Genomic DNA, 14,741 nt, shown 5'->3' with positions numbered 1-14,741 from the left:
TGAATCCAACTACAGGTGTGAAAGCACCCTAAGATAGAGAACTCTGTCTTAAGGCTTAACATACGTTGCTGACCCATGAATCTTACTTCATAATATACACGTCCATAGGTACCCAGTAATTACGTAAAGTAAACCCACAATTAACTATGAGATGGACACATACCATTTATAATAATTAGGGATTTCTCCATATTTACCTTATAGTATCCTGAGCAGCCTATAGCAGCCTATTGATTGTTCTCACTGTATATGCTTTTGCTTTCAGAGAAAAAGAGTTGGCCAAAGTCACCATCAAGAAAGAGGACGTGGAACTAATTGTAAGTTTTACAGTAAATCAGCCTGGGGTGTTTTTGTCGTATTTGGTTCAGATGAACCAAATGTGTTCGTTGATGTTCTGAGATAAAAATCGTAGCAAACTGGTTTCCATGATGATTTATTTGACATTTTGTCCACCCCATTGGTTTTCTACAGAAGCCTCATTGTCCGTTCGCAGTAATCCGCCACCGGAAACAGAAAGGGGGTTGTTTACGACAAGGTTGTAGTCATTGTAGTCTTTTAGCTCAGCGAAAGTGCCGGCTCGACAGTGCTGTGTGTGCTCCTGGAGGCTGCGCAATGGATTACTTGCTTGTAAACAACCTTTGCAGTACGATGCCTTTGAACACAATGCCAATCTTCTTCTTCTGCCTCTGCTTCTTTGTGTCCCATTACATTGCAATGGTTTCCTGCCGGCTGGCGACACCCACGTAAAGGAGCATTATAGCCATCAAGTGGGCTGGAGTGTTTAACACTTAAAGGATAACTTAGGTATTTTTCAATCTGGGCCCTATTTCCCTATGTGTATGTGTGCATATGATTCATAGGTACAACTCGTTTTAAAATTGGTTCAGTATTGAGGGAGACGGATGCAGCCGGCAGCCGCGAGGTAGACATGGGGGCAAATGCGTCCCATATAAGTTTGCGCATTAAAAGTGCTTTTTTTCACCACTGACCGGTTCAGATCGCCAGTGCTATCTCTGTAAATAGCATACTAAGCATTTCCCTGACCCTTCACCTCCTCCCGGCTGTGACGTCATCTCGCGAGAGCTTTGCTTGTTGCCGGTAAGAAAACAGAGGAAACAGAGCGCCGCTCAGAGTGGCGCTGGTTGTACCAGAGTACAGTTGAGAGTTTTAATGCATCAGTATCATGGCTGCATATTTACCCGGTTTCGAGAATGAGGATGAGCCCTTTTATTACGATGGCCGCCCGTACTTATTTGAGCCTGAGTATACGGACGAGGAGCTCCTAGAAATTGAAGAGCAGACGAGGATAGACAGAGAGGGCCAACGAGCAGACGAGGGTGAAGCAACGGCTACATAAACGCGAATCTCTGAGGACTGGTGGTGCTCCTTGCTGTGACTCACAGCACAGAGGAAGAATGTCTGTGTTGCAATGAGTGTGACCTGCTGCCCAATATTCATGGTCTCGATGTGTCCTGGGATGATACAGAAACTACCAAACGCTGTGTAACTACATTAGAGGATTTCCCCCCTCTTTAGCTTTACCTTTTTTTCATGTGCCCAAAATAAATTGGAGGAGGCGGCCAAAACCACAGGGACCAAATGGTCAACTATCCATCAAGTACCGTAAAACTTGGTGTATAAGTCGCACTTTTTTCCCCCCTTTTTTTTTCATCTAAAAAGTTGGGTGCGGGTTATAGACCAGTGCGAACTATAGACCAAGGTAAATGCTGGCATAGGTAATTTGACTCACAAGATGGCGCTACGTTAGGCTGACCAAATGTAATCTTTTGCCCGGACACTTTTCACGTCCCGTCCGGGGCGTCCGGGGGTCTTTTATAAACTGATGATAATGTCCGGTTTTCCGTGTGTTTCTGTGTGTGTGTGTGTGTGTGTGTGTGTGTGTGTTAGAGTGCAGCACAGGCAGCATATTTCTGTCCGAACCCGAACCGAGCCCGACATTATTAAATGACCAAAGCACTGAGTTTGTGTCACACAGTGGTTACAGGCTATTTAACAGGCTGGGCGTGCGCCGTGGGTGCTCAGCTGCGGAGAGGGAGACCTCCGTGTTTGAGACAGGAGCAGGAGGCAGGAGGTCCGATGCTTCTAGCGAGAGGAGAGGGAGAAATAAAACAAAATAAGATAAAATAGGAAAAACTTGTCTCCCTCTTTTATTTTATTTTCAGCGTTTAATCAAGGCAGAGGCGGGTGGCTGGAGGTCCGAGACTTCCAGCAAGGAGAGAGGTAGAAACAGCCAGTGTCTGTCTGTGTGTGTTATGTTCAGGTGTTGTCACGTAAATAACAGTGCCCAAACAATAAACAGGACAGACAATAGGATTTTATTTATTTTTACACTACATTTTCACTGAAAGCTGACCGAATCCGACCCGAGCCCGAATACAATTTATAGCTACATTAATACATACAGTAATTTAAACTCATTTGTTTTTGGGATTTGAGTAAGCATGTATAGTTACAGCCCACACTGTAATAAGGTACTGTAATGCTGTCTTCTTAAAAAGAAAAAAGAAGTTTAACGTTAATTTAAACTCATTTTTATGGCTCAGATGTTATACCGTCATTTTATTTCCTGAAGAGGTTGTTTGGAAAATTGCAATCTGAAAAGTAACCAAAGCTGCTTAAGAGGTTATTGTGTTTTGAATGTGTTTCAAATTAAAAATAAAGGGAAACAGTGTAGGAATAACTTGTATAACGTTTTTATTAACAAACAGTAATATAAAATCTTGTTTTCCCTGTTTGAGACCTTAAAAAAATAGACTGCGACTTGTATGCCAGTGCGACTTATATTCCGAGTTTTATGGTAAGTATAACTAATGTCTTTATGCATGTAACACTGATACCTAGAATTGTCTCCGAGATGCACATTTATGGTTGCGTACTTTGCCCTTGTATATATCGTACCGTTTTCTTCTGGCAACAAGCAAAGCTCTCACAAGATGACGTCACAGCCAGGAGGAGGTGAAGGGTCAGGGAAACGCTTAGTATGCTATTTACAGAGATAGCACTGGCGATCTGAACTGTCAGTGGCGAAAAAAGCACTTTTAATGCACAAACTTATACGGGATGCATTTGCCCCCACATCTACCTCACGGCTGCTGGCTGCATCCGTCTCCCTCAATACTGAACCAATTTTAAAACGAGTTGTACCTATGAATCATATACACACATACACATGGGGAAATAGAGCCCAGGTTGAAAAATACCAAAGTTATCCTTTAAGGGTCAAACAATCAAGCAGAAGTTTACACATGGGTGTGAGGCAGCCGAAAAAATAGTTCCACAATTGAGATGAATAGCGAAAACACAGATGGAAACCAGAGTTTGCTACGATTTTTATGTCAGAACATCAACAAACACCACTGACCATTCGGTGAGCTCATGGTTTTGAAAACGAACGTTTAGGGTGGTTTTAGGACAGCTTCACACATGACCATAGGCAGCAGTGTTAAGCCAGGCAGTGGAGAGCCAAATTCTCAGAAAATGAGAATTCGTCAGTATTTTGATCTTAGCCATTCTATTTCATCATAAACAACCCAGAAATGGGGCTCAAAGTGCAAAAGACCAGACTTCTCCTTTCAATTTCTAATCTAGTGAAGTTGAACTGCATTTTTATAACCAAGTACTTGCTTAGTGTTGTAGTTGAAGCTATAATCAAATTCTCTAACAGCACATGTGGTTCATACTGTGATGTTGTTGCTGTGCAGATGTCAGAGATGGAGATTTCAAGGGCCGTGGCAGAGCGCAGTTTGAGGGAACATATGGGGAACGTGGTGGAGGCTCTGGTGACACTGACCAATTGAACAAAAAGGATTTACACAATGGACTGCTTTAATTGCTTTTTGAAATACCAGAGTTCATCAAGACAAAGGCTGAACTGATAACTCAGTGGTTAAACTGTTGTGATGTACTGTTTACCCCAAACCGTTTTCCCCTATGTTAAAATAAATGTTGACCTGCTTCCCTGTGTTTGTGATTAAAGCAATTATAAAACTTGTTTTTCTCTCAGTGAAAGATTTTAAAATGACAAAAATACAACTTTTATTCATTACAAAGTCACAATACCTGTACTATCACAAAAAGGTAATGCAGGAAATCAATCTATTACATGTTGTAACTAGCTGATTTCTAAAAAAAAAAAAAAAATGTATGACAATATGCAGCATTCCTCAAACACTGTAGGAAATTTATGCTACATTGTATTTTTACAGCCAAGATCCCATGTTGAAGGGATATTTTATGTATTAACAAATTTAAAAATCATCTGCATTTTAGGTAACTTTAAGAAGCCAACATTAAATGAAGGATATTCAAAGTGGTGGAATCAGTTTGTACTTGCTGCTTTCCCTCCACAACCTAAAGTCAGGAAAGACTCAGTAGGATGCAGCTCTGTCTCTGAGCAGTCTCTAAAGCTACGGCATGTCTGGTGAAGCCCATTCCACACATCTTAAGTCTTCCTCTTCTTCACTGTGGGTCGGTCAAACACGTCCCTCACACCTGCTGCCTTCTGCTTGAAGAACTTGCTGTTCTGAGCACTCTCCTGGGCCCAGGCTGAGTCAAACGACGTGGTGTCCTGGTCCACCAGATGGGTATACTTGGTGCGTCCAGACCGACCAAAGTTTTTGACCTTACAGGGGAAAATGAACCGTAACAGGTCAAATCAGAGAATTTAATAACTAAACCTTTATCATATTGGTGATCATATTTCTCCTGTTTTAGCTTCTCTGCACTGGCTCCCTATATATCTTAGAGAGCTCATAGTGTCAGAGAACGCAGGGTTACTCGTGGTCCCTAAAGTCTCCAAAAGTAGATCAGGAGCCAGAGCCTTCAGCTATCAGGCTCCCCTCCTGTGGAATCATCTTCCTGTTACAGACACCGTCTCCACATTTAAGACTAGACTTAAGACTTTCCTCTTTGATAAAGCTTATAGTTAGGGCTCTGTGTCTCTGTCTGTCTGTCTGTCGTAAATATTCCACCAAACAGCATTCAAGTATGGACAGCAAAAGTTGCATCCATTTTCTTGGATTCAAGTGTTTTACTCAAAAATTTTACTATGGCCTCATTTAAACATTGAATTAAGAAGGTACAAAATATGTACATGCATCTGGTATTTAATTTGTAAATATCTTTTCCCCCTTTTTTTCAGAATTCAAACACACTGAAAGGTTCTGTATGTAACTTTGAGGAAAATCCTTGTTTAGTGACCCCTTTCTCTGAGGCTGTAAGTCAACTGAACTCACTCTGCATCCTCCATAGCCATGAGGGAGCACCTGCATCGGCCACAACAGTGACTAACAAGAGACTGACCGGCATCATGTTAATAGAATACTGGAATATAACTTGGAATCATATTTAGCGTAACATTACTATCTGTATGTTCCTGTATTTCATTTGGACCATTGACTCCTTGACACTAACAAGCTTGCCATTTACAAACTACATCATCAGCTGACATTACAAAGCCACTAATGGCAGACCCATGCAGTGTAGCTTTACAGTTAGCTGGCTAACCTTAGCTTACAGTCATTGGCTGCTCAGCTAGCCGTGACTTAGCCACACTGCACAGATCTAGCTTGGTTGCTTCTAAGCTAATAAAGCAATTTGTAGACCAGCTCCGGGAGGCTGAATGAAATAGCTGACGTTATCCACTCAATACAGTATTTTGCCACATTTGCTAGCTAGCATTTCATCTGTCTGACAAAGCAAGCCATGTGATGAATTGATCACAGGTGAATGATTTAGCTATGATAAGTCTGTGGAACAGCGTAGGCTACAACAGTGTGTGTAACACATGTAACATGAGTAGAAGCTGCTAACCTGCATGACTTTGGGTAAGATGGTTTTGTTGAAGTGATCCTCCAGAGTAGGTGCGCTGAAATCTCTCTTGTAGACCTCCTCCTCCTCATCCTGTAACAGAAATCATGTCTACAGTCACAGACTGCTAATGATCCTACCCTTATCTGCTGCTGATGCACACAGTGGGAGGCTGTGGCTCAGAAGGTAGAGTTGGTCATCCACTAATCAGAAGATCAGTGGTTTGACCCAGCTCCTCCAAACCGCATGCAGAAGCATCCTTGAGCAAGATACCGCACCCCAGATTGCTCCTGACGGCTGTTCCGACGGCATGTGAGTGTGTTAAAAACCAAGTTGCAGGTGGTACCTTGTATGGTATCCTTTGCCACCAGTATATGAATGTCTGTGTCAATGGGTGAATGTAATTGGTAGTGTAAAAGCGCTTTGAGTGGTCAGAAGGCCAGGCATGGGCTATACAAATGCAGGTCCATTAAGCATTTAACATCAAATGATCATGCTCATTTCTACAGTGACGGACCGCTGAGGAACCTGCACCTGTCAGCAGCTAATGATTCACTGTAACACTGCATCTGATGACTTCGTGAGCTTCTTTGTTGGGTAAAAACAACTGGCTGAAACAGATGGAGCCAGACATTTCACAGTTGTCTACTCCCGGGTGGAGAATCTACACAACAGAGACTGTTTCTACATTTCAAACTTATATGGAGCATTTCTGTACTAGAAACACATACACAGTATGTGTTATCATGCCATTTTAGTTATATGTAACTGAAAACAGAATTCAGATCATATTACAAGCAATATTAGAAGGGACTATGGTAAATTGATAAATATCAATGTAATATGCTTTTGCACAAAATTGGCAGAAAGTTCAGTCATCACAAAAGCAACCCTACGCCTCTCTTAAAAGTCTCCATAGTGTTAAGATGAGGCTGACTAAACATCTTTAACTGTAAACTACAGTCACCCTGATGTTTCATGTGGACCTGATGAATCTGACAAAGCTATGGTCAGACCAAACTGCAGTCATGAATTAACTATTCACCTCTGTACTGACTTACCATGAAGAAGGCTCCTCTGTGGTAGTACTTCTGGAGGAACTTGTATTTGCCTTTGCTGGCTTTGTTGGTGACTTGTTTACCGCTGTTTCTGAGCTCAGCCCGACGCTCCTCCTCTGTCATGTTATGGAATCTCTCGATTTCAGCCTTCTCCTTCTCCATGCTAGGGACAGAACACCACACATTCAGTTCTAAATCTGTCAAGTTCATTTTTTGTGACGTCAAGTCATTTCAGGGAGCCGTATCTGTGTTTACTCACACTTCTCGGGCCTCTCTGTCCCTCTTGATGCGTTTCAACTCTCTGACTTTCCAGGCTTCGTATTCCTCCTCCTCATTCTCTCCATCAGTGTCCAAAGCATCCAGAGCTGCCAGTGTGCGCCTGTTCTCCTCAAACTCCTTCTTAGCCTCCTCCTCCACAATCTTGAGGGTGTAGCGCCGTCGCTCCTCTGCCTGCCTCTTGGCCTCAGCTTCCAGCTCTCTTTGCCTCTGCTCCTCTGCTTCACGCTCTGCCACTGTGACTCTGTCCTTTCTGTGGTGCACATAGAAAAAAAGGAATACAGGTTAAACATATCATGAAGTGACAATTTTTCTGTTATTATGTTGCATTCATGGTTTTATTGCTTTGATCTATTATATAATATAAAAAAAAATTAAGGCTGCTCCTGACTAATTATGTCAGTCAAATCAGATTCAGCCACTTAATACAATATTCAATGATTTGTTTTTATTTCCACAAAGTTTTAAATGGGGCTCAGTGGGTTCAGTGTGAAAGCAGCACTCATGTATTAAGGCAAACAAGCTAAATACGTTAACGATAGGGTTGGGTATCTTTTGGGTTTTTTCCGATACCGGTGCCGGTGCTTAAACAGTGCCTGAACCATGTTTTTATTTATTTATTGCTGAGGAAAATTAGAAATACCTATAAATAAATAGGTATATGAACTCTTAACAGTTTTAAAATATAATAAAAACACTTAACAAATTAACATTATAATAATATTAACTTTACTAAAGTCCAGTCTCTGTAGGCAGCCCAGGCTCCGCAAATGGCAACAAAAACATTTGGGTCCAGGCTATACCAACCAGCCAGCGTGAGACCAGCCAAAGTAAGCACACACACATGAACACGGTGCCCACGACTAAAAACAGAATTCAAATGACGATTTTCCAAACAACTTTTTATGTCGGGGCTTCACTTGGATCACTACAGGCGAGCAGTATGGAGATATTTTGTGGTTTCAATTATGTGTTTTTTGGACGTTTGAATCTGGGGCGCTGTAATCCTCCATTAAAGGGGTATTCCAGGTAGGAGGTTCAACAAACTCTGAGTCTAACCCTGAACTCCGAGTTGATTTACCCTGAGATGGGAAACTCTGAGTTACCGGTTCCAGAACAGCTGATTTGAGTTAGTTCAGTCAACTCTGAGTATGTTCACTCTGAGTTAAGCCGACAATAAAAAGCCATCATCAATGGAGCTCCGACTCCATGATTCACCATGGCAACAGGTAAATAAGACAGTGCCTCCATTTTAATCCAGTGGATGCAGAGATATCAATGCACGTGTAGCAGACAGTGCACGTTTATCTTTAAAAGAAGAGCCAGAGTCAGAGCAAGGAAAGTGTAAATAAGTTAACCATAAAGTTAATAAAAAAGTTTTATTCAGTGTTGTCCGTTTATCCATCATTTATCAGACTTACATAATTCTTAATGAAGATAAAGTGGTGGAATCTGACTGTGTATCAGGCTGTAGATACATTACATTATATTAATAATATATAATAATATATTTGTTCAGATTTAATCTGATGGGGAAAAACACAGGAGGCAGCAACTGAAAAATAGGAAGATTTAAAACATATAGGCTATAGATCAAAGACATAAAGACATGACTGTAAACTCACAGTGTGACCCAGTAATAATATGTTTGGTGATTTGCACTTGAAAAGACGTTGAGGTTAAAATACAATAGATTTTAAAATGTTGGACATCTATTTATATCTTGACTCAACAGCATTCAGTGACTTTATTTCAGCTACAAATGTAGTAAATTTAAAGACACTGAAATGCTGCACCATTGCTCACTCAGAAATATTAACATATAATCCCCAATATTAGGCTATAGGAATTATGTTCCATCAGTGCGACCAATGACATCAGCGATAGAGATCATTAGTCATTGATACTACGTGTCTAAAGCTTCATACCAGTTTTTAAAATTTAAATAATTAGACCTACACATTATGTGCAATAAACATTTCGGAGCTGCTCTAACAGACTGACAGTCTGATCCTTGTGCACAGTGTTATAAAAAAATAAATATAAAAAGGACAGAGGTTTGATTCTGAGCTGAGGGTGTATTCTCGCTGTGGAATATTTGAATGTAAAGACAAAAACTGATGTCCAAAGAAATGATTGATGTGCATAAATTCAGTAACAAGACAGTCCTGAGTAACAAACTAATATCCAGCAGGATTTAGACTGTGGCAGACGGTAAATCTCCGCTAATTAATGCGCTTCGATACAAGCTTTGACACGGACTGAATGAATGAGGAAATGAAACAGCGTGTAAGAGGGAGGAGACAGAGAAAAACTCAGGGTTTATTGAAGAAAACCTGTCAGCGAGCAGGTTATGTTCACGTTCACGTTCAAGTCTGTTACCATGGTGACTGACTCAGAGTTTCAGTTACCTCTCTTTCTGGAACCGATAACTCAGATTTTCTCCCATCTCAGGGTTAACATACTCTGAGTTTTCACATAACCCGCTTTCTGGAATACCCCCTAGGTGGAGTTGTGTTGCTACCTCCTCTCCCCTTGGATCTCCTCAAGTGTTGTGAGGACTCTAAAACTTCACCTGAGCCTTCATCAGTATATGAGTGAGTAGATAATGGGTGCATTTTCATGTTCATGCTTCATGTATCCCTTGAACAGGTGTGTAAATCCTGGGTAACTAGCAGCCATTGCTTGTTTATGACAGAGTCACTGAGGCCGAGGGGCAAGCTAGCTCTGTTGTGTTTGATATCACTGTTGAACGTAAACAGAAGTGACGCTCAATGGTGCTTAGTGTGCCTTAAATAATAATATACACTCAGTAAGTGAACAAATGAATGAATGAATGAATGATTCTGTTACGTGTAACGTCCAATAGAGGGAGACACAGCATTAAAAAAAGCACTGAAAGGAGGCACCGTAATGTGCGTTTTGTTTCGGTCCGGTAGGTATTGGTTGTATAGGTACCGGTTCCATACACTAGATATCAAACGGAAACCACAGACTGTGTGGTATTAAGTATCAGTAAACCATAAATTCACCACTTCCAGGCAGAAGAGAAAACATAACGTTATCTCAGAGCCTTACAGTGGAACATTTCTCCTCCTCTGTGCTGCTGCATCATGTCCCCAGCTGACTGTACTAAAGAAATCCGTGTACCCTTTGTTCTTTTGTTTTTCCGTTTCAAAATCAAATCAGAAAAACAATCTCATTTTTCTGTTTATCTGATTTAAAACCAGAACAGAAAAACGGGAAAAAGATCTGCGGAGGAACTTTTGAACTTCACAGAGGAGCGCTCCATTCTCAACTACTTGTAGCCTAGTTATGGCCGCACTCCAGCCTTATGCAGACCTTATCTGTGAACTTTTTGAGAGTGGCAAGACAAGAGAGTGTCAAGGGGCCACGCAGTGTTCTATAATGAGCGTCACGAGATTCTGCATGGACCACAACCTTTGTCAGAGAAGTGTTGTTTCAGAAGCCGAATTGAAAATGGCTGTGGTTTCTGCAATAACTGTGTGTGTGTGTGTGTGTGTGTGTGTGTGTCCCTGTCCATCTTTATAATACGGGATCATCCTTTACCTACTAAATCAATACGGGACACAGTTGGTGAGAGTAATTGATGCTGACTAGGTGTGTGCGATATCTAGGGCTGTAGTCAACCAAAGAATATCCTGGTCGACTGAAGTCGTACATAATCTTTAACTAATCCATTGGTCGTGGGGAAAAAATAATCTGCACGTTATTATATCTAGATTGACTAAATCAGCCACAGTGCGCTTGTTGCACTCTGCCTGGTAGCCTTATTAGCCTGAATGAATTACAAATAAATATAAAAAGCTAGCATTTGCAGTATATTACATCATTTTTAACTTAATCATTTTATACTTAAATGATAACAACAGACAATTATTGAGGAATATACAAAAATAAATTTAAGATAAATGTTTTTGTTTTACTTTATTAAAATAAACAGGACCCTCCACTATTGTTCCAGCCCGCATTGTGTGATATCGGAACATGGAGCTGCGCAGGTGTGATCTGATCTCAAAAAGACAGTTGCGCCTGCAGTTATAAAACCATTATTTGACCAAACATTTTGAAATATGCCTGTGCTGATTGTGTTCACACTCAAAGCTCACGGAGCATCCTAACGCAGACAAGTTTGCCTACCGTTTTTAGATGATACGTCATGTTGGATATTGACCTGCATAATTTTCAATGATAAAAAATGTATATAATGATAATGACAACATTTTGTTAAACCTAGTTCAGACCAGTGATTCCCACCAAGACAAAACCATTTTAGAACGTTGAAGAAAAGTTGCAGTGGTGTGAACTGGGTGGTCTGAGCTCGGCTCAAGGCGGCTGAAGGTGACACCTGCAACTCACTTGTTTCTACAGCCAATTGGCTTGTAGTGAAGATCGCAGATAGCGTGTTCTGCTGTCTGGTGTCGGAGGGTGTTGGTATGCTCTCTTACACATAATAAAGTTCATTTTGTTCTCTGAATTTTCTACACTTTGGACAAACTGCTCCCCTCTTTTTTTTTTTTTTAGATCATTTTTGGGGTATTTTGCCCTCACTCAATGTTGAAAGCTTAAGAGAGACTGGAAAGGGATAGTGAGGGGGGATTACATTCAGCAAAAGGCCCAGGCTGGACTCGAACCGAGGCCACTGCAATTAGATCTGAGCCTCAATGGTATGCACTCTACTAGATAAACCACCAGACACCCCAAATACTTCTAAATGCTGTGCATACTGAGCCCATTAAACTTTGACTGGGGAGTGGGGGGTTTAAAGCCAGAAATGTGAGGAACCACTAAGCTACAGTTGTAAGGTAAGGAAACTGTTGCTTGAGTTCATACTTGCGAATGAAGACAGGTTTGAGCCGGGGCTCTGCTTCATCCTCGCTGTCTGTGTATTCTTCATATTCAGACTCTGACTCTGACTCCTCCCCTGACTTCCCTTCCTCCTCCAGCTCCATCACCTCCATCTCCTCATTCTTTCGTTCAGTGGCTCTCTGCCTCATCATTGCTCGTCTCCTCTCAATTTCCTGCACAGAAAGAGAAAGTCCGCCTTAAAAACTTTTCTTATAGCTTGGAAGGAAAAAATAGAAACACTGTCATAACTTCTTCAGTGACTGGGAAAAGCCCAGATCACTGAGGTCAGATTAAACAGCATAGACAGTAACCTCATCATCCACTTCTTCCTCTTCCTCCTCTTCTTCCTCACTACTCTCCTCACGCTCTGGGTGCCATGTGCCTTCATCAGAGTCCTCGCTGCTCTCAGCCATAACCTCAGGCTCTGCAATCTGTCTGTGTCGTGCGAGCCTGAAGACAAGATAACAGGAAGCAACGGGGGCAAATTAACACTCTAGCACCACAAACTTAAATGATCATATCAATCAACTCAAATCAAATAATGCGAAACCTCTCCTCCACGTCCTCAGACACACGGTTGAGCAAACGTTTGAGACGTGGATCAGAGACCTCTTCCTCTTCCATCTCCAGCTCTGCCTCCATTTCCTTTCCCTTCTTCACAAACTGGAAGTCCTCTTCTTCCTCATCAGAAGACTCCATTGGTGCGTAGTCAGGACGTTTACCTGACACATACCTCTTCACCTTCACCTTCTCCATGGAGAGCTCACCTGGAATATGCAGAGACAATGATGAGCTTAGTCAATCTAGGCTTTCACATCACTGATGCTGAAGGTGTAGATGCTTGCTTGAATCCAGCTTTTATAACAATACTTTAACTGTAAGTTAATTATTTAACAGCTTCCCAAAAGTTTAGAACTTATTTTTGCTGAGACTGAGACACAATGATGACAATTCAGTACTATTCACCTTGTTTTTTTTTCTTTTTGGAATGCACTAATTATGTTTTTAAAGCTGATGCTAAAATCCAACAGAATCAACAAAATGCCCCCAAAAATAGACAGTTACGGTTCCAGCTTCTAAATATGAGGATTTGCAGTCTCTCTCTGTTTTACATTATTGTTCATTTGTCTTGTTCATATCTCTGGATTTTGAACGGTTGGTTCTTCAAAGCAAGCAATTAAGTGATGTTGCCTTGGTTTCCAGGAAAGTTACCGGTAGTTGTGAAAAATAAATAAATATAGTAATAAACAAAAATAAACCCTAAAAATCCAATATTTTTCTGCCCATACCAGCTCATGATGACATGGGTTTTGTTGAGAGTCTCGGTACAAATTAGCTCAAACCCATAAGTAGGGTTTAAGCTCTAATATTGTAGATAAGCAAATGTAAATGGTATGATGACCATCAAGTTTTACATCACGGTATACCTTGAAGCCAGTATACTCATGGCACTGGATTATGATGATTTGCATTTAAGTACAGGTGTTTTTAGCGCTTGATGTTATTTACTCATCTACCTTTTTTTTGTTTTGTTATTATGTTTGGCATATAATGTTGATTTGTTTATGTACTATGTTGTATTTTTATGGCTGCACTTTAGGTGAAGACCCCAAGACAAACTGCTTTTTGCGTTTTTTGTGAATCTTAGTATTTAGATCCATCTCTTCAATAATAGTACTAATACTACACTATAGTATGTGTTTGAACTCAAATTCTGCATTGAAAATGTTAGGAGAATTTTCTCAACACAAAGGAAGTTTATCACAAACATTTACGATCATCACATCTGGAGATACACGATTTTTCCTGCACAGGAAAAAGATTAAAAACTTTAGTAAGGAAAGCTGTCGGGCATGCGGTGCAGGAGAAGTACAATATTCACCTCTGAGATGTAGTGGAGTATGAATAGCATGAAGTAGCATGGTAAAATGGAAATACAAAGGTAAACTGTAACTACGTTGACTTTATACTTGAGTAAAAAAAAAAAAAAAAAAAACGTTACTTGAATAAATACACCCAGTTACATACCACCACTTAAAGCACTGAAGGCTTTTCAATTTGTTGCTGAATCACTATACAGGTATCCTGCATCGTACTTTAATTTTACTGATTAACTGATAACACTCTGTGGTCACTTTTGAGGCCGTAATAAGTATTGATTAACTGGATTATGTGTGATTATGTGATTACTGGAATAATGAAATTTTGCTCCACCACACTCCACTTTATAGTCAAACGTATGTTGGCACCCAGACATCACAAGCATGTGTGTGCTGAGCATCTCATTCTGAAATCACTGGTATTGTTACACTGCTGCAGCCTGTAGGAATATGCCAATTTGGTCCCACTTATGTTAGTAACGTTAGTTAAATTCTTTATTTAGTCAGCATAAAGTGGTCACTAATTTCAGACCGACCTAGCGTTATATGTGTCAACAGTGAGGTTACGTTAAGATAGCTGGCTAACTTAGCACGCCGCTAGCCCCCTGCTTGCTAACCGCGAAAGCGTCTCACCTTTCTCGTTCCGGACCGGCACGGCTCCGGCCGTGGACTGGATCGGAGGGAGCTTCATGTTGAGGGCTTCACGACTAGACATCACTGCCTGGTCGATAGTTTCAACTAATCAAATTTCAAATGAGTGTCTTAACGTTACTCAGACAAAATCAGCCTGTCATTGTCTCGATCAAACGGAAGTGAACTTGCTAAAGAG

At 40.9% G+C, this 14,741-nt stretch overlaps 2 protein-coding genes across 2 annotated transcripts in view; one reads left to right on the top strand and one right to left on the bottom strand.

Moving 5' to 3' along the window:
* hypk (huntingtin interacting protein K) overlaps positions 1-4,012 on the top strand; it is a 19,011-nt gene extending 14,999 nt beyond the window's left edge. The window contains exons 3-4 of the mRNA XM_049603670.1: positions 266-317; positions 3,723-4,012. Coding sequence (XP_049459627.1) covers positions 266-317; positions 3,723-3,818 — 148 coding nt within the window. The 3' untranslated portion in view covers positions 3,819-4,012. The remainder of the gene's footprint in view (positions 1-265; positions 318-3,722) is intronic.
* Positions 3,829-14,741, bottom strand: mfap1 (microfibril associated protein 1). Its single transcript, XM_049603209.1, has 8 exons — positions 14,546-14,741; positions 12,583-12,799; positions 12,344-12,482; positions 12,018-12,205; positions 7,147-7,416; positions 6,891-7,050; positions 5,833-5,922; positions 3,829-4,642 (listed from the first exon to the last, which is right to left on the bottom strand). Exons 1-8 carry the CDS (start codon positions 14,625-14,627, stop codon positions 4,463-4,465), a joined length of 1,326 nt encoding a protein of 441 aa, XP_049459166.1. The 5' UTR covers positions 14,628-14,741; the 3' UTR covers positions 3,829-4,462.

This window comes from Epinephelus fuscoguttatus, linkage group LG2, assembly GCF_011397635.1.
Source record: "Epinephelus fuscoguttatus linkage group LG2, E.fuscoguttatus.final_Chr_v1".
Classification (NCBI taxonomy): Eukaryota; Metazoa; Chordata; class Actinopteri; order Perciformes; family Serranidae; genus Epinephelus; species Epinephelus fuscoguttatus.
The sequence above is the reverse complement of the archived record's forward strand: the minus strand, read 5'-3'. Positions and strand labels throughout refer to the sequence as shown.

What these genes read in the sequence shown, in the direction of transcription:
- mfap1 (XM_049603209.1), bottom strand. Translation starts at nt 14,627, where the DNA reads ATGTCTAGTCGTGAAGCCCTCAACATGAAGCTCCCTCCGATCCAGTCC. An exon ending in AGGAAGAAGTGGATGATGAG is followed by an intron (nt 12,206 to 12,343) that starts GTTACTGTCTAT and finishes CTTTCTGTGCAG; the next exon opens with GAAATTGAGAGGAGACGAGC. An exon ending in AAACCTGTCTTCATTCGCAA is followed by an intron (nt 7,417 to 12,017) that starts GTATGAACTCAA and finishes TGTGCACCACAG; the next exon opens with AAAGGACAGAGTCACAGTGG.